The sequence below is a fragment of the Limanda limanda genome, chromosome 14, assembly GCF_963576545.1.
Source record: "Limanda limanda chromosome 14, fLimLim1.1, whole genome shotgun sequence".
Lineage (NCBI taxonomy): Eukaryota > Metazoa > Chordata > Actinopteri > Pleuronectiformes > Pleuronectidae > Limanda > Limanda limanda.
Genome location: NC_083649.1, coordinates 20,132,608 through 20,156,739, shown reverse-complemented (window position 1 = coordinate 20,156,739; position 24,132 = coordinate 20,132,608). Strand labels below are relative to the sequence as shown.

Below are 24,132 nucleotides of genomic sequence, written 5' to 3'. Positions count from 1 at the left end.
AGTCCGCATCTCATAGAGTAACATGAAGTTTAACTTACTCTAAAAAAAAAATAATAACACATAAGATCGTAACACAAAGACATAATATGCATCTCACTACTAATTTCAAAAATATCCGTCTGTATGTGGAATGCATATATCAAGAACCGTTCATCTTCTTAGCCTCGCACTTGACACATGTTGTCAAGAGGTCAAGGAAGTGCAGCTTTTACTTTGGTGAGATTTGGACACAAGCTACATTCATTATAATAACAGGTGACCAGTTAGCAGCAGTAGCTGGGGCTCATCAGCCGCATTGGGTTGAACGTTCACAACAACAACTGATCCTCCAGTTCAGGTTCTGCTGCTGAGTCGAGCGTCACTGAACTTTGAATAAACAGACGAACAGCTCTTTGAGCAGCATTGGCTTCAGGGTTCTGTGGACTCAGTCCTGCAGTCGGTCTTTGAAAGAAATCTTCATCCAGCCTCCCCACAGTCCAACAAATTCCAAATGCCCATTCCAAACTGGCAGGTTTAGAACGGGCTCTGTTCTAGTATTTTTTTATTCAGTGCTTTCCTGACAATATCATTACCTTTTATCTCCTTCACAATTAAAAATCGGTAAATCAGCTTAGAAATCATAGAAAAGGAGATGTTTCTGGATTTTCTTGTGAATTAAAGTAATCCTGACATCCACGAGTACATTGCAAACAAACTGCGAGAAGATAATTCAACATCTTGGAGCCAATTCAGCGTTGGTCAGTGGGAGGGTGGGGGTGCACAGTCGTAACAGTTCTGTGCGAGAAGGAAAACCTCAGGACTAGACACGACTTGACTGTATTCTTCAGTAATGTTTTCTCTAATTTGTAATTATAATATAAAATCTGTACCGGCAGCACTGCTCCCAGTAGACCACTGCGATTCTGCCTGTGCAACTCAATGGCTTGTTTGCAATTCATTTGACGGTATATGTATATATGTTTAATAAATCCAGTTTACACTGTATATCTTAAGTTTTATTACCATATTATTTTTTTGCTTTACATTGTTAAGTATTGCATATTCATAAAGTCTTTTGATGAAGGCCCAATTTGCTGTAAGACTTATCTTATCTTATCTAGTGTAATTATACAGTTAATGTGGGTTATGTTTCTACTCATCAATGTTCCATGCTCTAATTTAGCTGCAGAGTGATAATAAAAGCTGTAAAACATAGATCCTGCTATTTTGCTTATTCTGAAAATTATTTTTATAGGAAATATCTGAGGCGGCAAAGTAGATGTAAAAGGAGCAATAGTGCTCTGTGGCCTTAGATGTCTGATCAGATGAGGTTCCGTTTCATGACGAGGAGGAGTAGGTTGAACCGACTCAAAGGAAGATGGCGCTCTGTCTCGGGTCACGAAGCCGTCGATGCTCGCGGTGAGACAGATACCTGATCAGCATGGAGGTGTAGGAAAGACCCGAGTGGAGGGGGCTGCTGGCGGAGTTACACAACCTCATCTGGGGGGAAACAGGAGGGATGGTGGGTGGTGGGGAACCTCAGACATCATTAATCATTTTCTTCTCCAAGTAAGTGACAAAATCCTGTGAGTGCAGGAGGTTGAGGAGGAAGGAGTCAGGCAGGAGTTTTGTTGCGTTAGCAGCAAAGACTCAGTGAAGAGTTGCTTTGCAGGAAAATCCTTCACGTCAAAACATATTTGATCAGACACTGATAACTCGCTTTGAGCACTTTCTGCGAACGTACACTGATTTATCAACCTTGCGACTGATCAGGGCGATTCAATCTCCGACTTATTGGAAAGAAATACTGTGTTAAATGTGATGGAAATTCAAGGGGAAAGAAATTGGTTTGTAAAGTTTGCAGACTTTATATTTGTATAACTGGCTTGAAAACCACTCTAAGAGAAAGTTCAGTTTATTTTTAGTGTTTTTGATTAAACCGAGTCACAGTCATTGCAATTCATTTTGAATAAATGAAAGTTTGGTAAATGAAGAATAAATCACTTAATCCTTGAACCTAGAAGAGATGTGGAAAAGAAATGAAAATGAAATGCGGCACATGGCAAACAGTAACTACGTGCCCGGGAGTCACACATCATGAAATCATCGTCTGTAATACCATTACACTTTCATCATCGGAAGTGGTCAAATCTTTGCATCTTATTGACATTGACGTTCCACTGTGAGTTCTTATCATTTATCTTTTTCTCCACAGAGAATAAATCTGAAGCCGGAGATGACAACTCACAAACATCGGCGCTGAACATAAAAACAGCAGAAGGAGTTTGTTTGTTGTTGAAGAGAGTGAGAACACATCAGCCTCCTTCTCATTTTTACGGATTACACAACAGGCGGAGAAGTTACAGTTTGCAGACGCTGAAGGAAGCGTGCTGAGGAAGAAAAGAGCAAATGGTGCTGCAGGACCTCCTACCCTGTCAGCCCCACTTCAAAAAGTGAGTTTAAATGGGTGTTATTCTTGATTCTGTCGACTTCTATTCTTTCTTTTTTTATACTTAGTTTTTTTTCAGTTTCAGCGACTTAAATATTAACATATTCACTGTAATTAATTTTTTTAACAATACTATTAACAAGAGAACAAAACATAAATATATACAACTTTGTTTGAAATGTTAATCGACATTTTTTTTATTGAATAATAAATAAATAAACTAATGTAGAAATAGATTATTACATAGATTTGTGTCCATATATTATTGTGTAGCAATACATGAATAAATAAAAAAATAAAGAAAATTTGTCATCACGAACTACATTTTTTTTTTCCATTTATTTATGGATAAAAAATCAAACAAATATTTATCTTATTGCTTTTATTATCTAGCTATGGTCATGTCGTTTTCATCCTACTTAGGTTATCACCACTTGATTGTAATGCATTCAATTGCAGCTGTTTAAATATTTTTTAGCCTTTCCCTCAAAGCCCAATAAAAACGTTTTGTAGTGAGATAAGATACTTCTTTATTGCCTCAAAGACTTACATTTTTGGCACGTCCAAAATATGTGGGTATAGTTGCCTATTTGTTTAGCCTACTGCGTTCTCTCTCAATCATGTTTGATCATCTTGAATCTCTATTTCTTTCAAATGTCATTATCACCATCCATTTGATTTCCTTCCATGTATTAGAATGATTTACTACATGTGCTTCATTACATATTCACACATTTGTCCTGGTGTGTTTGAATTGTTCAAAGTAGTGTCCAGAAATATATGACAGAGGTGACTTAGAACTTTCTTTCCTCAATTTCCAATTCAAAGTACTTTTTCTAACTTAGGGGTTTACCGTGTGATTATACTACAGTATAATGAACTAATATTACTATGTGACTGATGCTTTATGTCTTCTTAAAAAATGTACCATTACATTTGGGTGTTAGCACCCATTTCTCTGAAAAATGCATATATGCGGACCTTTAACAAACCCAGGACATTTATTAAAAACAAATGAGTTTAACTGAAGATGTATATCTGCTGTTAAAACTTCTTCTTCTTCAAAGGGTATTTTATCCAACTTGATGCAACAAGGGATTTTAATTCATTTTCTGAGCTGTTTCTCCTCTTCTAATCCGAACAAAGATAGTAACTTGGAAGGACATGTCTCCCTGCTCAGTCTGTCCATGAAGCAGAATTTAAAAGTTTATTCATAACCATATTTGTCCGACGAAATAAATTTTAACATGCAAATTGTTTTATGTAAGGAAAAAGGATGTGATTAGGAATTAGAATACATTTAGCAATCCCAAACTTGCCTTCCACATGGTCAGTGTTGTTATTTTAGATGTTTCTTTTTGTCACATTTCTTGGTTCGTCAAAGAGCAACAAGTAGTCAACCTGTTTAGAGGAATTGAAACTGAATGATCGTGACTCAGATGTGATTGTGAAAAATCCAAGGAATGAACTCTGTTTTAATTCCATTTAATGTGAATCTGACGCAATTGAAAACATTAATCTACAACAGATGCAATTCAATTTCACAAAATGCATTGTGATTATTACTTGGAAGTACAAAAACTATGCCCTTGTAATTTCCTTTCATCCTTTAAGCATTTTATGAAAAAACCTCCAGTCTCATCAGTTAAAAGAGCTTAAAGCTAAGACAAATATAAACCAGGGGAGAGGACCACCTTGACCGTACCTCTTCCTTAAATGGTGGCAGTAATTAAATAAGAGATAAATGAAGCCATTAAACAAACTAACACTTATCAATGGTTAAATGGTGAGCAATAAAGCTCGATTATCCCCTCATTTTCTCCTTTTGGGCAGGAGTCCAAAGAAAGCAATCAGAAAAGGTTGCCGTAAAAAGCAGGCGCCCATTAACGAAATATACTAACTCACTGCGATCGGTCAATGCTTTGAGGTGGACTGTATCTCGTGACAACGTAATAGCATAATTTTGTCTTTTCCATTTGCAAAGCCGGTGATTATTAATGCACAAGGACATGTTTTTATTTAAATATATTTCTCGTGATTTTGAGAGTTAACATTTGTAAATGGTATTCTGAAGTATAATTGCATTGATTTATCCTCTAAGTAAGAACAAATACATTATGACCAACAGTCTGACAGGGTTCCAGGGGGAAAGAGAAGCCTTGTAGTCATAAGAGAGGGAACAGTATGTGAACAAGAGTGTGAGGCATCTTGGCATTCAAAGCTACTTTTGCTTTAGGTCAAAACACTCCTACAGCTGATATTTCAGACACACACACACACACACACACACACACACACACACAAACACACACACACACACAAACACACACACACACACACACACACACACACACACACACACACACACACACACTGAAGAGTCGAAATCAAGTTAGCACTGCAGAGGATCTTTTCTGAGCCCGGGGGCGACCTGTGTCTATTCACCCGCTGCCATTTCTCTTATGGTGAAAGATAAACGTGTACAAGTGCAGCAACACAAGATGATGTTTACTTCATTATTCACATAAACCTGCACACGTACGCTCGCACCTTTAAAACTTCAACTCCACCACACGTCCTCACATTTACTTAATGGCTTAGTAATTTATTTTTCAAGTTGTATTGCTGCTATAATTTTCCTTTGGACAAGATTTTATCAGACATAAGTGGATTTTTTAAGTGGATAATTATTGGATGATTCACTGTTTCAGTTGGTCTAAAGAAAATAATTTGTTTTCAACATTAAATAACCATAGACAAATAAAAGAAGCGCAGTCAATTTAATTTACTCTTTCTATTACAACCATGTTAACAAATATGCTATTATTTCTGCCTGGCTGCTTTCACCAGAGTTACTAATTTTGTAATAATATAATTGGGATAAATAAATAAATGATGCATAAAGAGAGTGATGAAGGCGAAAGAGAGAATCTGCTGAATGAACAGGATAAATATGCAGAAGGTAAAACGGAGACAAACTCGAATTCCATCTCGAGCGCATACCTCCGTCAAGGCCCAACAGTCGCCTTAAATTACAACAAGTCTTAAAGCTAAGGCCACATTATGTTTCTCAGCTACATATTGGTGGAAGTCATATATCAGCCCCAATGGTTACCATACAGCAGCGGAAGAAATCCTACACCCCTGTGAAACCCCATTGAAATTCATGAGATCCAGATTTTTATTGGGATCTGTATGAAACTGTACGCACTCATTGATACCAACCACTTGAACATGTCGGAATTATTTCATCATGCTCCCTGAATTATTGAGAAATCAATATGAATCTCGCAATGTTAAAGAAAGTGGGGGGGAAATCCCCCCCCCTCTTATCCAGATCCATGTCTTTGTATATATAAGTCTATATACACATTTATACATGTGTACATGGTATTATTAGTATTATTATATTTACTATTATTATTATATATACTGTTGCTGCCATTATTACTATATACTGCTATTATATTGGTATAATTATTACTATCATATATAAATATAGATTATGTTATATTATATACTATATATACTGTCTAACAATAACATTACCATCATATCATCAGTACTATTACCATCATCTTGCCACTGCACCTTATCTACCTATTTATCTTGTGTTTCTGTTTTTATTCTTTCTACCTCAATATTTTTAATTTTATTCTATTGTATTGTATTTTATTGTATTCAAATAAGCCAGCTGCTATGACTACTTCATTTCCCTTCAGGGATGAATAAAGTAATCTATCTATCTATCTATCTATCTATCTATCTATCTATCTATCTATCTATCTATCTATCTATCTATCTATCTATCTATCTATCTATCTATCTATCTATCTATCTATCTATCTATCTATCTATCTATCTATCTATCTATCTATCTATCTATCTATCTATCTATCTATCTATCTATCTATCTATCTATCTGAATGGAGTTCTTCCCTGACCCACACCACATCCTTCCCAGTTGTGTGGTAATCAATGGCAAAGTAGTTTTTGCGTAATCTGGATAACACGTATATGATTGGAGGAACTGCACGAGCAAATGTGAAGAGAAAAATGATCAACACAGATCAGGGCTGTGTGCACAGAGACGTGCATCGACATGTTGTGACGTTGGAGAGTCATGGAGAGTCATGTGTAATAAGGAGTAATGTGGACGTTGTCACATGGAGGGTGTAGATGAGCATATGAAGATCAAACTTGAAGACAGGGAGGTGAGTATCACATTAGACCGGGAACAACAGGCTGGAATCATGGCACCAACGTCTGATTGAAAGACACCAGAAATAATAGAGTTACTTGTTATCTCCTGCATGTACTGAATATATCAGCACTGCAATGCAAGATAGGTGTATTTCCAGTGTCAGTACATGCAAACCGTATATCTATGACTGGAGTTACCCTTCTGTTAATCTTGTTCTTACTACTGAGTGGAGTCTGCTGTAGGTTTATTTCCAACCCAGTCTCATCAGGAAACGTTCAGTGGGAACGTTGGTCCACTTGGACAAACGTTTCCATCTCACAATCTGGCCTATCAGATTGTGAGATGGAAACGTTTGGTCCGCCCATTGTTTTGCATTGACGTGTTTTCACGTCACGTGACTCCCGAGTTCCCGTCTCCGGAAAGGAAAACATGGCGGACAGTCCTTGTTTTTTCAGATAAAAACATGATTTTGTAACTTAGTCTGGGCATAAAAATACATTCTGACACCATTTCTAGCGAGAAATGTGGTCTTTGCTTCCACAGTCTTCAGCCAGTTTGTGCTTATGATATATATTTTAATAGTTATCACGAATGTTTTTATCGTTGCTATGGTGGTTGCTATGACGCTGCCATGCACACAACGTCGTAGCGTGCTGTTTAAATCACCGTCCCTGCGTGGTGTCGTTCAGTGATTGTGTATGTTATTCATGTTAAATAATATTAATATTTGAGGCTAGATTACACCTCTAATGCGAAGGATCTTGCGAGTCTGTTCAGAGGCGGACATGAGTGTGACACCGGACCGAGATCGCGAACGGACCGGAACTGACGTGTGGCTGGCGTAAAAAAAGGTTTTGTAAACATTCTGTCCATTTAACTTAGCGCTGTCATAAACACGGACCATTTGGAAGACAACGATGTCATCTTCCTTCTGTCAGGTAAGTAGTTTATTGTTTTTAAAGATCTATTACGATCTAGGTTTACAGTCTGAGTGCTGAGACAGCGGATGCGGAGTCCGTCGATAAACACAATGGATGCATTTCTTCAGCTAATATGCCATTGTTAGCCACATGCTTCAGCCCACGGTAGCATGTGATTACCTGGGAGGTGAAAACATGGTTTTTGAAACCAGTTCAAGACGCTTAGCTCATCATTAAGGGACGCTACAATATAAATATAAACATGAATTTGATTTATGAATGCTTTAGATTAATAAGGAGTGTATTTCTCGACCATTACTCCTCAATAACAGATCAATTTGGTTTAATGTATAGTATGCAATATGACAATAATGTTTTCATGTTATGGAGTTGCGATTCATTTTATAAAACAATTGCTATGTTCTGTTTTTTAATCAAGGAGGATCCAAGTGAAGCTACAGGAGTTTCATTAACGTCAATAACTTGGACCGAACAGTTTGTTTTGCTTGATGAAGAGGAGGAAGGGCAGCCTGGAGAGAAAGAGAAGCCGGGTTGAGCCCACTTCCATCATCCACGTACCACAAGGAAGATGAGGGGGAGAAATTATCCTACCATTAAAGAGGTACTTTTAAGTTACATACCAGAAACACCATTTTATATAATGTGCCAAATATAAATTTGTATTAAATCCCCAAAGTACGCTGGCTGAAATACAAGTTAATATCACACTGAAAGAGTTTTGATCAATCATGCTTCCCTGCTGTGGTTGTTCAACTGGGAAAACTTTTTCCAAAGGAAGGCAAGTAAATTTAAGGAATGCATCTGCAAAGTTTTCCTCTGTTATGTATAATGATGACCCCCATCAAACATTATGTTATTAATAATATTTACACCTTTTCATTTATACTGTTTATTTCTGTCTACATGTTTGAATTTGCCTTCATTAGTTTCAGAAAAGAGCGATGATGTATCGGTCAGTGGGCGGCAGCACGAGACTCCGCAAACTAGTCTCTAAGCAAAGTAGACGAAGGCATTGAGGTTGCGGCCTGCCATCATTATTATTTTGCTTAAGGGACTGAATACGTTTCATGCAGAAATATTAGCATTTCCCTTATATCTACCAAAACAGCTTGTTTCACAGACTGCAGTTTTGTTTTGATCCGATGTGGTATGCAAATACTAGCCGTATATCTGCAATGGGTTGTTGTGCATTAACATTTGTAACTCTAATTTTGTTTCGACAGACTGTGCAAAGAATGTTGAGAACATCACTAACCAGTGCAGTGTCCGTCTACATATTTCTACATATTTTCTCTCATATAAATGTCACTGTAACCTCTTGACAACTGAAACCATAACATGAGGTCAGTGTGGCCTTGACCTTTTGACTTTAAGACAAATACACAGTTAGACAACCCGAAAACATGCAGTAATGCCTCCGGCGACTCGCTATTGCAGAGGCATTAAAATGTTAGTGTAGTAGACTGGATTTTATTGGTGTTACATTGGACATCTTGTATTGGTATACAAAAAATATATTTGGTTTCACATTTTAGATGGCATAAGCAGAGACATCAACTCAGGAAATGGATTTCTGCAGAAAAGAAAGCCTTGTATGTGTGTATATATACATACAAACGCACTTTTAAAACGTTTTGTTTTTTATCATATATTCTCAGGTAGTACTGACGCATTTATGGAGATGGGACATGAGGGCCTTGTCTGCGTGCTCAAGAGAAGATTCCACAGAGTTCAAGCTGAGCAGGCTGCAGCAGGTTTGGAGGAATCCTCCTCTGAAGAGGAAACATGGCGAAGTACTTCTCCACTGATGAAGAAATGTGAGCGCTGTGATTAAATAAAATCTGCTGCCATGCTACTGTTGCTACTGGTGGGCCCTGCTATTAGCTTGGTGTTTGGTAGCTGTTAGCTTTAGCATATTTATTTTTTAGGGACCTGTCTGACGTTTATGTTTTTTAAAAAAAATCAGAGGGAACCATCTTCATAATTTAACACTATGTTTTGTTTGTGTTCTTCAGTTATTCTCAAGAGAAGCTGCCTCAGCTCCACGGTCCCTCCTGCAGCTTCCACTCCTGATGCTAACCCCCTGTTTACATCACACCATCCGGGCAGACCTGGAGTCACAGAACTTTGTCCAGAGCTGCCGTCTGAGAATTGTTGATCATATAATTTCCAGCAGATGCCTTAATGTAATGTTTGTGCACAATAAATGACATTGATCATAACATATTGGTATTTCCTTGCACTTTTACACCATGATATTGGCAGATAAGATGTTGATTACATTAAAGCAGTGAATGCTCTGCTTTAAGCAACATAAACACACAATGATCCAATGGATTTGAAGTAGAATGGGCACGTTACATTCTGTAGAGAGTACCTCAGTAACGGAAGTCAGAAAATCACTTTCTTTATCTGAGGTTCACACAGGTCTTGTTGTCTAAGTGGCAACCATATCATATTGTTTAAGATGTGTAACATCAAGCTTGTGTATCAGTGCTAAATACATCCAGTCATAAGTAAGTTCACCCTCTTGTTAACACTAAAAGTAGGTGACCCAGATGTTTCACAATGCAATCTGATAAGGTCGTATGAGAAACATTCTTAACATTAAAGAAATGAACACAGAGGATAGCAATAGATGTTTCACTTTAAATCAGTAGCTGGTAATCGGCAGACTGACTTATTCAAACACATTAATACTACAATGAATGAGGCAGGTGCTTCCTATCAGAAATCATTTCTGGGACATTAATTTAAAAGATCTCCAGTATAAGCAAATGTGTTCTAAAATTGGTTTACATCTAAGTGAGAGGCTGTCCCATCTCAGGGATTTAAGATATATATATTGCTTGTATTAGCTGTCCCTCAGTGAAGTACTTGCACTTCTTGAAAAGCTCTATATAAATAAGATGTATTATTGTTTATACATTGCCCTCTAGTATATGTTTTCCTAAGTGACTGTAGATACAGAAACAACAGTGTGGTTCAGGTGACAGTAAGTGGAAGGTGAAGGTCATTTCCATGAGCTCAAGAGAAACCTAATGTGACGATATAGTGGATTTCTGATAGGAAGCACCTGCCTCATTCATTGTAGTATTAATGTGTTTGAATAAGTCAGTCTGCCGATTACCAGCTACTGATTTAAAGTGAAACATCTATTGCTATCCTCTGTGTTCATTTCTTTAATGTTAAGAATGTTTCTCATACGACCTTATCAGATTGCATTGTGAAACATCTGGGTCACCTACTTTTAGTGTTAACAAGAGGGTGAACTTACTTATGACTGGATGTATTTAGCACTGATACACAAGCTTGATGTTACACATCTTAAACAATATGATATGGTTGCCACTTAGACAACAAGACCTGTGTGAACCTCAGATAAAGAAAGTGATTTTCTGACTTCCGTTACTGAGGTACTCTCTACAGAATGTAACGTGCCCATTCTACTTCAAATCCATTGGATCATTGTGTGTTTATGTTGCTTAAAGCAGAGCATTCACTGCTTTAATGTAATCAACATCTTATCTGCCAATATCATGGTGTAAAAGTGCAAGGAAATACCAATATGTTATGATCAATGTCATTTATTGTGCACAAACATTACATTAAGGCATCTGCTGGAAATTATATGATCAACAATTCTCAGACGGCAGCTCTGGACAAAGTTCTGTGACTCCAGGTCTGCCCGGATGGTGTGATGTAAACAGGGGGTTAGCATCAGGAGTGGAAGCTGCAGGAGGGACCGTGGAGCTGAGGCAGCTTCTCTTGAGAATAACTGAAGAATACAAACAAAACATAGTGTTAAATTATGAAGATGGTTCCCTCTGATTTTTTTTAAAAAACATAAACGTCAGACAGGTCCCTAAAAAATAAATATGCTAAAGCTAACAGCTACCAAACACCAAGCTAATAGCAGGGCCCACCAGTAGCAACAGTAGCATGGCAGCAGATTTTATTTAATCACAGCGCTCACATTTCTTCATCAGTGGAGAAGTACTTCGCCATGTTTCCTCTTCAGAGGAGGATTCCTCCAAACCTGCTGCAGCCTGCTCAGCTTGAACTCTGTGGAATCTTCTCTTGAGCACGCAGACAAGGCCCTCATGTCCCATCTCCATAAATGCGTCAGTACTACCTGAGAATATATGATAAAAAACAAAACGTTTTAAAAGTGCGTTTGTATGTATATATACACACATACAAGGCTTTCTTTTCTGCAGAAATCCATTTCCTGAGTTGATGTCTCTGCTTATGCCATCTAAAATGTGAAACCAAATATATTTTTTGTATACCAATACAAGATGTCCAATGTAACACCAATAAAATCCAGTCTACTACACTAACATTTTAATGCCTCTGCAATAGCGAGTCGCCGGAGGCATTACTGCATGTTTTCGGGTTGTCTAACTGTGTATTTGTCTTAAAGTCAAAAGGTCAAGGCCACACTGACCTCATGTTATGGTTTCAGTTGTCAAGAGGTTACAGTGACATTTATATGAGAGAAAATATGTAGAAATATGTAGACGGACACTGCACTGGTTAGTGATGTTCTCAACATTCTTTGCACAGTCTGTCGAAACAAAATTAGAGTTACAAATGTTAATGCACAACAACCCATTGCAGATATACGGCTAGTATTTGCATACCACATCGGATCAAAACAAAACTGCAGTCTGTGAAACAAGCTGTTTTGGTAGATATAAGGGAAATGCTAATATTTCAGCATGAAACGTATTCAGTCCCTTAAGCAAAATAATAATGATGGCAGGCCGCAACCTCAATGCCTTCGTCTACTTTGCTTAGAGACTAGTTTGCGGAGTCTCGTGCTGCCGCCCACTGACCGATACATCATCGCTCTTTTCTGAAACTAATGAAGGCAAATTCAAACATGTAGACAGAAATAAACAGTATAAATGAAAAGGTGTAAATATTATTAATAACATAATGTTTGATGGGGGTCATCATTATACATAACAGAGGAAAACTTTGCAGATGCATTCCTTAAATTTACTTGCCTTCCTTTGGAAAAAGTTGTTTTCCCAGTTGAACAACCACAGCAGGGAAGCATGATTGATCAAAACTCTTTCAGTGTGATATTAACTTGTATTTCAGCCAGCGTACTTTGGGGATTTAATACAAATTTATATTTGGCACATTATATAAAATGGTGTTTCTGGTATGTAACTTAAAAGTACCTCTTTAATGGTAGGATAATTTCTCCCCCTCATCTTCCTTGTGGTACGTGGATGATGGAAGTGGGCTCAACCCGGCTTCTCTTTCTCTCCAGGCTGCCCTTCCTCCTCTTCATCAAGCAAAACAAACTGTTCGGTCCAAGTTATTGACGTTAATGAAACTCCTGTAGCTTCACTTGGATCCTCCTTGATTAAAAAACAGAACATAGCAATTGTTTTATAAAATGAATCGCAACTCCATAACATGAAAACATTATTGTCATATTGCATACTATACATTAAACCAAATTGATCTGTTATTGAGGAGTAATGGTCGAGAAATACACTCCTTATTAATCTAAAGCATTCATAAATCAAATTCATGTTTATATTTATATTGTAGCGTCCCTTAATGATGAGCTAAGCGTCTTGAACTGGTTTCAAAAACCATGTTTTCACCTCCCAGGTAATCACATGCTACCGTGGGCTGAAGCATGTGGCTAACAATGGCATATTAGCTGAAGAAATGCATCCATTGTGTTTATCGACGGACTCCGCATCCGCTGTCTCAGCACTCAGACTGTAAACCTAGATCGTAATAGATCTTTAAAAACAATAAACTACTTACCTGACAGAAGGAAGATGACATCGTTGTCTTCCAAATGGTCCGTGTTTATGACAGCGCTAAGTTAAATGGACAGAATGTTTACAAAACCTTTTTTTACGCCAGCCACACGTCAGTTCCGGTCCGTTCGCGATCTCGGTCCGGTGTCACACTCATGTCCGCCTCTGAACAGACTCGCAAGATCCTTCGCATTAGAGGTGTAATCTAGCCTCAAATATTAATATTATTTAACATGAATAACATACACAATCACTGAACGACACCACGCAGGGACGGTGATTTAAACAGCACGCTACGACGTTGTGTGCATGGCAGCGTCATAGCAACCACCATAGCAACGATAAAAACATTCGTGATAACTATTAAAATATATATCATAAGCACAAACTGGCTGAAGACTGTGGAAGCAAAGACCACATTTCTCGCTAGAAATGGTGTCAGAATGTATTTTTATGCCCAGACTAAGTTACAAAATCATGTTTTTATCTGAAAAAACAAGGACTGTCCGCCATGTTTTCCTTTCCGGAGACGGGAACTCGGGAGTCACGTGACGTGAAAACACGTCAATGCAAAACAATGGGCGGACCAAACGTTTCCATCTCACAATCTGATAGGCCAGATTGTGAGATGGAAACGTTTGTCCAAGTGGACCAACGTTCCCACTGAACGTTTCCTGATGAGACTGGGTTGTTTATTTCAGTTCATTCACAGAATCCAGTGGTCTCAGTGCATTGGTGGAAATGGTGTGTTACTGCGTGTATGTTACCACTGAGCCTTTCTTTCATTTATTTAATGTCGTCTTTACTACCAGTGGTCTCCAGCAGCATAATAAACAAGCATCACAGTTCTGGCAGTGTCCACATGAATGTTAGCTGCTGATACTTGTATTTATATAATTGTGCACATTATATATTATAATTTGCAATGTTCTATTTGTTTGGCCTGTGTTGATGCTGGTTGCAGCTTCCTGTGACCTCAGTCCACAGAACCTTGAAGCTGCACGGCACCACTGCTGCACAAAGAGCTGTTTACCTGTTTATTCCGAGTTTATTCATCTCTAACATAATATCGTGGGTTCAAATCTCACCAAATTTGACACTGCACTTCTACTGGGCCTTTAAAAATACACATGCCAAGTGTGATGACATAAAGACAGACAGACAGACATTTCTGGAACTATTAGTTCAATGAAGTAAATTACAACAGGAAACAGTCCACACACAAATTCATAGCCGTCAGACCTCCAACATTGCTACCCCACATAACCTGCCTGCCCTGTGAAGGTGTCGGGAACACAGAGAGAACTCCCACTGATGTTATCTGTTCGTTTCGCCTCCATTGTATCTTTGATAGGGAGGTTAATTTTCTCCCTGAGAGCACAGTGTTGTCTCGTGACTCAGCTGCCTGGGCCTCCCGCAGCCCTGCATTGATATTGCAACTTGTCAGGCTTGAATTCAAATTTAACCAATTAAGCTAACCCACCTCCCCTCTCTCCTTTTCTCGCAAATACAAAAATCCAATCAGAGTCCTAGCTGAAGCGTGACAACCACAGCTTGACTCCATGACTTAAAGGCAGAAAATAAATTTGCCTTTATAAACCCCACTTAAAATGATTACGCGGCCTTTTCTCAAAACTGGGAAGTTAGACCCTTCTTGAGGATAAACTCAACATTAATTAATCCAACTCGGAAAAAAAGTAAAATATTATGCAAATGATTTAAGATATGATTAAAAAAAAACAGAAATTACTTGATCAAAGTGTGTATTTAGTCCACTGACACAGACTGACACATCTAACGCTTATTCACCAGCTCGTCTGCCAGGCTTGTGCTGTCTCCATGTATCAGCCACCAGTCTGACACAACAGCAAATCTCCCATTAGGTACAAATACCCTGTTTCTTAAAGGGCTTCATCGTTAAAATACTGAGACTCATCAGTCAGTTTGCGTTTTTCACTAGCAAACAAACCCTGTGGGACATTTAGGTATCTTTATATCTGAAAGGCGTTTTTTAATGTGAGCTAAATGCTATCTTCATCGTGCTAATACAATCAATATAAACATACTCTCGTTAAGCAGTTATGTTTACCACTTTCAACATCTTAGTTTAGTTACTTTGCTGGAAACTAATTATGGTGCTAAAAAAATAAATATTCATTGTTCATTGGAAATAATAATAATTATAATAAAACAGTTTATCTAAACAGCACTTTTCCTCCAAGTGGTTTACAATAAAAACTTAATATAAAGAATATCAAATGTGTAATAGAAGGCAGATGGTAAAATATATAAATTAACATAAAAAACTGAAACCATTAAGAATAATACTATATGAGTGTAAAATATAATAAAAAATATAATTAATAGGTTTTGAGAGCCTGCATCTCAGAAAGCTCTTGGTAAAAGCATAGTAACAATGTTAAACTGGATTGTCTGTTTTATTGAGGCACATCATTTTGTATATTTACAAACCCATCTAAGAACATATGAAGTATTATAAAAAAAAGTTAATGGAATGTTAGTTGGTCCCAAACCTTTAAATGTAAGCAAAATTACTTAAAATCTATTTTGAAGAGATCCTATTTTGGTTAGGTTTAGCTGCACAGTCCTTAATAAATATATTTTTTTCATTTCACTGCTTTGGGAGACAAAGGATCACAGAAATAAAAGCATGGAAATGGGTTTTAATCACTCAGAATCTTTGTGGGACAAGGAAAGTGGTACAATATTTCAATTAATAATAGCTGATAAATATCTGGTCACATCTGGTTGCCTCATGGACACCTGCTGGATTACAGAACTGCTCAGGGTCAGTGCAGTGCACTTTGAGCACATTTTGTAAGTTTCCCAAAGCCCATATGAGCATCATGTAAGATTTGTTCTAACCTCGCACACAATGGAGGAGCATATTGCTGCAGGGAGCCGCGGTCCCCTTTTGTTAATGCTGAAAGGATTTACCTGTAATCTGTCCGTCTCTGGGAAGAAACACAGAAATAATTCAGCGGCAACAGCAGCTGCAGTGGAGACGACAGGGAATGAGACCGGTGGCACGACAGAACACATTACGCTGCTGTAAAGATAAAACATGGGGAGCTATATATCAAGTCAGTCTGCAGCCCTGTGAACTGAACACCCACCAGCAAACAAAGCCCAGAAGATGAATATCCAACTGTGAATCATGCAACTCTCCCTACACGCTGTACTCTGTCTATCACTTTATTACAGAGTACCGCACTTCCAGAGTTATCACATCTGTCATATTCATATGGCGATTGATAAACATGCAGAGTCTCTGAAAGTGCATCGCCATAATCAAATAAGTTCGATTTAAACAATTCTACTTTTATTAAAATATCTTGGATCCATATCTGACGTCCACGGGTATGATATTTAAACTGTCAAATTTGCTTTGTTCATACATGTAATTGATGAATTTTAATCCTTTATATCACACAAAAATACATTTAAATTCACCGGTGTGTTCATAAAGATTTGATTAGGAAAACGTGAATATCATTTACATCTGTAAACACAAATCTTTATGTACGTCACATATCCAGGGTCTTTGTGTCAGCAGCTGAGATGAGAAACTGCTGAGTGCAAATGCAATCACTCTTTCATGCCAGGAAATTGCTAGAAACCCTCTGAGTTAGCATGGGGGCAAATCCATTACTTATTTAGCCTTTAACATGTTATTCAATCTGCCTCTATATGGTACTTTCACATGTTTTCAAGAAGAGATGAGGATGAAGGTTTCACTGCATTGGTGAATCATAGAATTCATAATTAAAATCTATTATGAGGCACACGTGCAAGGGCTCCTTTGGTCGGAAATATCAGGTGATGAATAAAGATGGCTTTATTCCAGACACTTGAATGGTGCTTGTGATGTTGCCTGTTTATTTTGCATTAAAGTAATGACAAAGCTCTGGATTTTTGCAAATGAAATGAGAAAACTGCAGAGTAAAATATTTATGTTTCTATATTTAATTGTTTTTATCTTGTACATTTGAGCCTTATTTGTTGCTTTTTGGGGATTAAATTCCATTTTATACATTTGAATAGCTTCAAGATTATCATGCATTACTGGAAAGACATGATCTCAAATAAAAACCCACTACTTTGTGACTCTAACAACCTCTCTGACCGTCCAAAACACAGAGGCCATGCTTTTCTATCCTTTTTTTTTTCATCTTAGAACCGTTGAATAACCATCATGTTTTGCAGCCTCCTTTCCACATGTCTAATCTGTAAATCTAAAATATGATCCATGGACATGGCATGTAAGATAAGCTGTGGGCCAATATTATCTTTTCCCTACCATCACTAAAATGGATTTACTGATACATCAGCAGCTCCTACGGTCATCCAAAATCCGGTTTTCCAGATTTGCCTCTTCTATCCCTCTGCAGGGGTCTTAATGGGAGAGATGGGATTCAAAGGTCTTGCTCAAAGCTGCTTTCTGTCACTCTCCCTCCCTCCCAGTTTTTCTTTTTTATGTAAATCGATCTAGTCTTGGGTTCCAGTATTAGGTTGGGGGTTGTTGTGTGTACGGTACTTTGCCTGAGGCGGCGGGCTGTCTGGCTTACACATTACCCCACATCTCCGCTTGACTCCCCTCTACAGAAAACTGAAATGTAGACGGCAACCATACACTGCAGCTCGTCCACATATGGGTTAATGTTTGCTATTCGATCGTGCATGGATTGACAAACACACAGTACTGTTGAAGCAGAAACAGTTGCATGCACAAACACAAAGGGCAGCCATGTGCTCCTAATGCCTTTGTATCATGCTTTAACAGAGCAAGAAAAATAAACAACCATGAGGCAAAAAAAAGGAAAGTAAATCCTGAAACGTCTGTCTGCCATTCTTTGTAGCACCTTGTTAATCCGGAAATCACAGCTCAATATGCTGCATTAATCCCTCTGGCTCTATGCACCACTTCAATCTCATACCACATCGCTCTCTTGGTTTTAAAGGGCTGACCCAAATACTCTGGTGTTCAAGTGCTCCTGGGATTCAAAAGTCATCCATTCTTTAGCGCCTGTCAGACTCACGCACACAAAAACGCTTAGAGCAGAATGAAGTCTATCGCTTTCTTAGTCATGAAATTAATCATTATCAAACCGCTTAAGGTAACAATATCATCTCAAATTTTAGAAGCGATTTCACTTTCCAGGCCCCCCCACCCCCCAATGTGCACCACTCCAGTGTGTGGAGAGGACTGAAGCGAAAGAAGGCAGGAGAAGGGATTTGTGGGTCGTAGTTACGTAACAGAGAATGTGAATATTCTGTGGAGCTGGGGATGAAATACACAGATGTTCCTGTCACTTCAGAGTTGGGAGGAGTTTAAGCTGATGGTGACGGACACAAATCTAACAAGGAACATAAAATGAGGCTTAAACTCGCAAAATAATTCATGACCAAAGGTGACATTGCTCAGAACAGCATTATTATAGATTTATTTTAATTTCTTAATGATGCTATTATTTGGAAGTCTTGATACGTCAGAATCATGTTGAACAGATTGTCAGTATGATTGATAACGATTTTATGCATGGGTTTCTTTTAATCTATCCTGTCAGGGTTATAAATGTAGAAATATATGAACATCAGTTGAATTGATTGAAGGAAACAGAAAAATCTTTGAAGTGTATTATAAATGTGTCACTTTTCGACAGCTGAACTCAAAGTTTTAGTCTTGAATAGTTCTTTTCTCGAAAATTTCACTTTCCTCTGCTTTAAAAATTCAATATTTCTGTGTGACACATTCTGCTGCAGCCAAAATGTGTTGAATTAAATATGTATTACTTTTCAATCAACCTCAGACAAATCCATTTTTACATGGATCTTAGATGACATAACATAAATTTGTCACCTCCTTCATTTCCCCCCTGTTTTATATCGATTAGAATATTTATATTTAAAGGCTTCACAGAATTCGCGCCATAATCTTCACGTTGTTGTGAGCTAAGCCTCTAGGGGTTAAAAAAGTTTATTAAGCCAAATTTAACATAATAGTTGATTTTTAACATGCTCACATAACCTCTGAGTGGAGAATAAATACAGTCATCCATTTGTAAGAGTAGTTATCTTATTTGCATTTGACAAACTACAGACAGCCAGTAAGGTCGGAGTTAGCAAGGGGAATGTCAATGAGATTTACTCTCTGTGTTCAGCATAAGACAAAGAGAAAAAAACAAGTACATAGAGATTAATGTTTGCAAATATGTATTCAACAAAGTCAACTCCCAGCAGAGGTGTCATTCATTTGGTTAATTATCATGCTGTCTAGTTTACCCTCCTGGGAATCCTGTAATCTGCATGAGAGCTGACTGACTACGGCAGATCACTTTGGATTTGTGAGGAAATCAATACTACAGGCCCACTATGTTTGCTGCTGTGTGGGCCTTAACGCTTTGACTAATGGCCATGGTTATTGAAGACTGTGATGGGTCTTAAGTTGTCACTGACAGTGTTGCAATTTACCAGTTTCCAAATCTCCGTAGTCGATACTGTACTTATTGTAATAGCATCCCTCAATTCATCGGTAACAACAAGATACCACGAGAACGGCTTCAAATTCCAAGCACAGCTCATGCAGATTCACACAGCACAATTATAATGTCACAAATGAGTAAATTGTTATCACATCCGCAGATTATATTTCCATCATAAGTTTATTGTTCTTTATTAATAGGATGTACCTAAATGGAGAAGATGTAATTTTTTTATCGTGTCTAGCTTCATCCTGAGGCCTGATTTTGAATTTAACTCTTGGACACTATGGCTCTGAGATAAAACATGTTGTTCCTTCTTGATAATGAAAAGTATCTTCATCTCTGTCTGGCTAATGCAGCCATCTGCTGGCAACTCCTAATGGAGTTATGGGGCCTCTCAAGATCTCTTAAATAATTTAAAAGTGGAGAGTGTTCTCAAGACTTCATAACCACAAGGCTTAATTCTAAATGTAAGATTCAATTTGTCATTTCCATATCTGTTTTTTCCCTGAGACAAAATATGTAACTGTCTTTAATATTGGGTTACAGTGACTTATTCAAAGTAAATATTGCTGGCTTAGGGTGGATGGCAGAATGTTGTCTGTAATGGGAATCCTAACAGGGCCATTCATATGCCTACATGACCCTGTTGATATTAATATAAAATTTAAAAGTCAATCAAAGGCCTGTGTAGGTTCTGTTCAGACATTATTATTGTAGCCTTTTCACATGTTTAAAATATTACTGAAACACAAGATTATGACGTACAGTGTGAAGCTGTTAAATATTTATGATCTCATAAAAATCCGGCTGAAATAAACTCTCATTATCTTTGATGTGACTGTTAACTAATTCATTTCTGCATCAGTGCTGACTGTAATTTCTCTCTCTCTCAGGGTGGAGGTCACAGGATTCCAGCTGACATCGAGGATTTGAGGATTACCCATACACCTGGAAAAGAGGGACTGTGCTTATGTTTACTATAATGGCACCTGCAAGAACGGCCAAACTGTGCGCTCGGCTCTTCCTGCTGTTTCTTTGCTTGACACTACATGCCGGCATGCTTCAGTTCACTACAGCTACGATACAAGGATACATTGGAGACAGGGATATATGCCCATCTGTATGCAGGTGCGATGAGGACTTCATCTACTGCAATGATCGTGGCCTGAATTCAATTCCGTCACTGCCACCAACTGCATCCATCCTCTACCTTCAGAACAACCACATAAACAACCCAGGCCTGCCCACCTCCTTGGAGCACCAACTTGCTATCCGAGTGGTCTACCTCTATGATAATGAACTGGATGAATTCCCTCTACATCTGCCACCATCCGTGCGTGAACTGCATTTGCAGGACAACAACATCCGCACTATTCCTCGGAGTGCACTAGCTCGGATGCCTTTGTTAGAGAAGCTCCACTTGGACGACAACTCTATTTCCACTGTCAGTATTGAAGATCAGGCCTTTGCTGACAACCCACGGCTGCGCTTGCTTTTCCTTTCACGCAACCATCTGTCTAGTATCCCCTCCGGACTGCCTGCTTCTCTGGAAGAACTACGTTTGGATGACAACCGAATTTCCACAATCCCAACCCATGCCTTCCGAGGACTCACCTCACTAAGATGTCTTGTCCTGGATGGGAACCTTTTGGCAAACCAGCGTATAGCTGATGACACATTCTCTCGTCTTTCTAACTTGACCGAGTTATCCCTTGTCCGAAACGCTCTCCAGACCCCACCTGTAAACTTGCCCACTGTCCATCTTCAGCGCCTGTCTCTACAGGAAAATGCCCTCACCCATATGCCACGTGGGTCCTTGGATGGCATGCAAAGGCTACAGAGGCTGGACCTGTCAGGAAACAACCTGACCACGCTGCCAAAGGGACTGTTCAAAGACTTGGACAGCTTGGGTCAACTGTTGGTGCGAGGTAATCCTTGGCACTGTGGCTGCAACCTGCGATGGTTGTTTGACTGGCTGCATGCCCGTGGTAACACCATCACTGTCAGAGGTCTCACCTGCCATGGACCTGACCGAGTGCGAGACATGGCTTTGATGGACCTGACCAGCGAGATGGACGAATGTGAAGTGTTGAGGACAGCAGGGACCAGAGACAGAGTGGGTGGAGGTGGAATAGATAGCTCTACTACAAACACCCCTCCACAGGGCTCACTCTTCACCCTTCGCTCTAAACGTCCTGGATTGGGGCTTCCTGACTCTGGTTTAGACTACACTCTTAGCAGCAGTGGTGTGGGGAAGAGCCTGGCCCTCAATGTGAAGCCTCTCTCCCACAACAGTGTCCGTGTCACCTGGAGCGTGGCCCAGCCCAGCTCTTCTTTCAGGCTGAGCTGGTTGCGACAGGGCACTGGAAATGCCATGGGATCGATCACAGAGACGTTAGTCCGGGGGGACCGTCGAGAGTACCTGCTTACCTCTTTGCAACCACGTTCGAGCTACATCATCTGCATGGTGCCCCTGGCTGCAAGTTCAGAAAGCAAAGGGGTAATTTCTGGAGATGCTGACTCTGATGAAGCTCTGGTGTGCGCAAAAGCTGAAACATCAGACCAAAGCCCACTGGAGGAGGAAGAGGATAAAGATTCACAGAAAATGACAACATTGCCATTGGCAGGGATTATTGGTGGGGCTTCTGCCATTGTGTCTTTGGCTCTTATCCTTGGCATCTTCTGTTGGTACGGACATAAGTCTGGGAAATTGTGTTCCCGCGACCACTACACCCGCAACAGCTCTCGAAAAAGCAAAACCTATGATGATTACATTGAATCAGGCACCAAGAAGGACACCACAATTTTGGAGATCCGTGGCCCCGGATTCCAGATGACACCAATGGCGGCTTGCCAGCCAATGCAGCCTAAACCCATACGAGAGGATTACATCGTTCATACCATATTCCCCTCCAATGGCACTGGCCTGTACAAAGGTGAAAACCATGTCTCTAATGCAGGACATGGCACCAACCGTGGCTATAGAGAAGGAGAAATCCCAGATATAGACTACTGTTACACATGATGTACTGTACCAGATCTTGTTCACAGTGTTATCGGTGAACTGTATAGATGCACAATTTCCCTTCGCATGGACACTTCTGAAGCACCCCTCTGTGCCTTCTTCTTCTGGTCACCCATTCCAAAACTACCTGCTGTTCAATGCTCTGAAAGTACAGTATGTGAGGAACTGGAACTGAAATCATGTGGGAACAGTTCACCGCAGGAAGCAGTAGCCAGCAGCCCGGTGTAAATGCACAGCTGACCATTTCTTCACCATCTTAGTAATGGCCTGTGTTTCCTTTCATTTTAGCTCTTCCCCTGTGACACGTTAACAAAGAATGTATCCACTGTGGGATGGTCAAACTCAGCATAGGTACAGGTAGTCTTCTTCCTCACACGGGATCCACAGCAGTCAATTCTTAATGGATTAAGGAATGATGTAAAACAGACATTGTTGGTAATCATTTCCTGCTCACTGATCATGCACAGTATGTAGTCTTCTAAACTCATAATTTCCAAATGCCTCAACTATATTGTTGTGCCCTACCAGCTACCCAAGGAAAGGGCTTTGTAAAGCTGTGAATTGTTCTATTTCAAACGATCCAATAACCACTTGTCTTAAAGTAGGCTTGTTATTACCTTATTCATTAGTTGTCAAGTTGAAGATCTTATCAGGGCTGGTCAGCCTTGGTTATACCTCTTAAGATCTTTCAGTTGAGATCAGTATTGTAGTGTTGCATCAGATTAGATGCAGCACAAGCGTGTAGATAATTTACTTAGATACCGACTGGACTGTGTTTGAAAAATGCTTTGCTATGTTCATCAGTGGTTTGTTTAGTAATCAAATCCTGCACAGCTCTCTTTATTTATTCATTTGATTCCTTATGTGATTTTGATTTTTGTGTTTTTGTCTCTGCTAAAATGTCTTGTTTATTCTCAACCTCATGTTTGTCAAGAGCGAAGAAACACAGCTTCGATGAAGACAGTGGATTTGGTTCATCTAAAGAGCAAAATATAAGAAGGGAAGACAGTATCTGGATGGCTGCCTCCAGGTTTATGTTTTCTCAAATACAGAATGAATTCTTGAGTGAGACTGTGTATAATACGTATGTAATCCGAAAATTAGAACTCACCCAAAGACAAGCATGAAGGCCCACTGAGACGATAGAAACCAACCTCAATCCCTCTTTTCCCATTTTGTGCCTGTGTGAATTAACCTGTGACTTCATTTGATGACTTGCGGTTATAAAATGTT

At 39.0% G+C, this 24,132-nt stretch overlaps 1 protein-coding gene and 2 long non-coding RNA genes across 3 annotated transcripts; 2 read left to right on the top strand and 1 right to left on the bottom strand.

The window, feature by feature from the left end:
* The first annotated feature begins 6,951 nt into the window (after positions 1–6,951).
* LOC133019192 (uncharacterized) lies at positions 6,952–9,795 on the top strand. The gene is made up of 4 exons (XR_009682865.1): positions 6,952–7,570; positions 7,992–8,174; positions 9,232–9,390; positions 9,589–9,795. It is a non-coding gene; the product is annotated as an uncharacterized LOC133019192 (long non-coding RNA).
* Positions 9,796–11,144: 1,349 nt separating this feature from the next.
* Positions 11,145–13,986, bottom strand: LOC133019193 (uncharacterized). Its single transcript, XR_009682866.1, has 4 exons — positions 13,373–13,986; positions 12,769–12,951; positions 11,550–11,708; positions 11,145–11,351 (listed from the first exon to the last, which is right to left on the bottom strand). It is a non-coding gene; the product is annotated as an uncharacterized LOC133019193 (long non-coding RNA).
* A 6,858-nt stretch (positions 13,987–20,844) lies between these two features.
* On the top strand, positions 20,845–22,899 carry flrt1a (fibronectin leucine rich transmembrane protein 1a). Its single transcript, XM_061085563.1, has one exon. The coding sequence runs from the start codon at positions 20,845–20,847 to the stop codon at positions 22,897–22,899; it is 2,055 nt and encodes a 684-aa protein (XP_060941546.1).
* Positions 22,900–24,132: the final 1,233 nt, after the last annotated feature.

Coding starts and splice junctions, on each gene's coding strand:
- flrt1a (XM_061085563.1), top strand. CDS start 20,845: ATGTTTACTATAATGGCACCTGCAAGAACGGCCAAACTGTGCGCTCGG.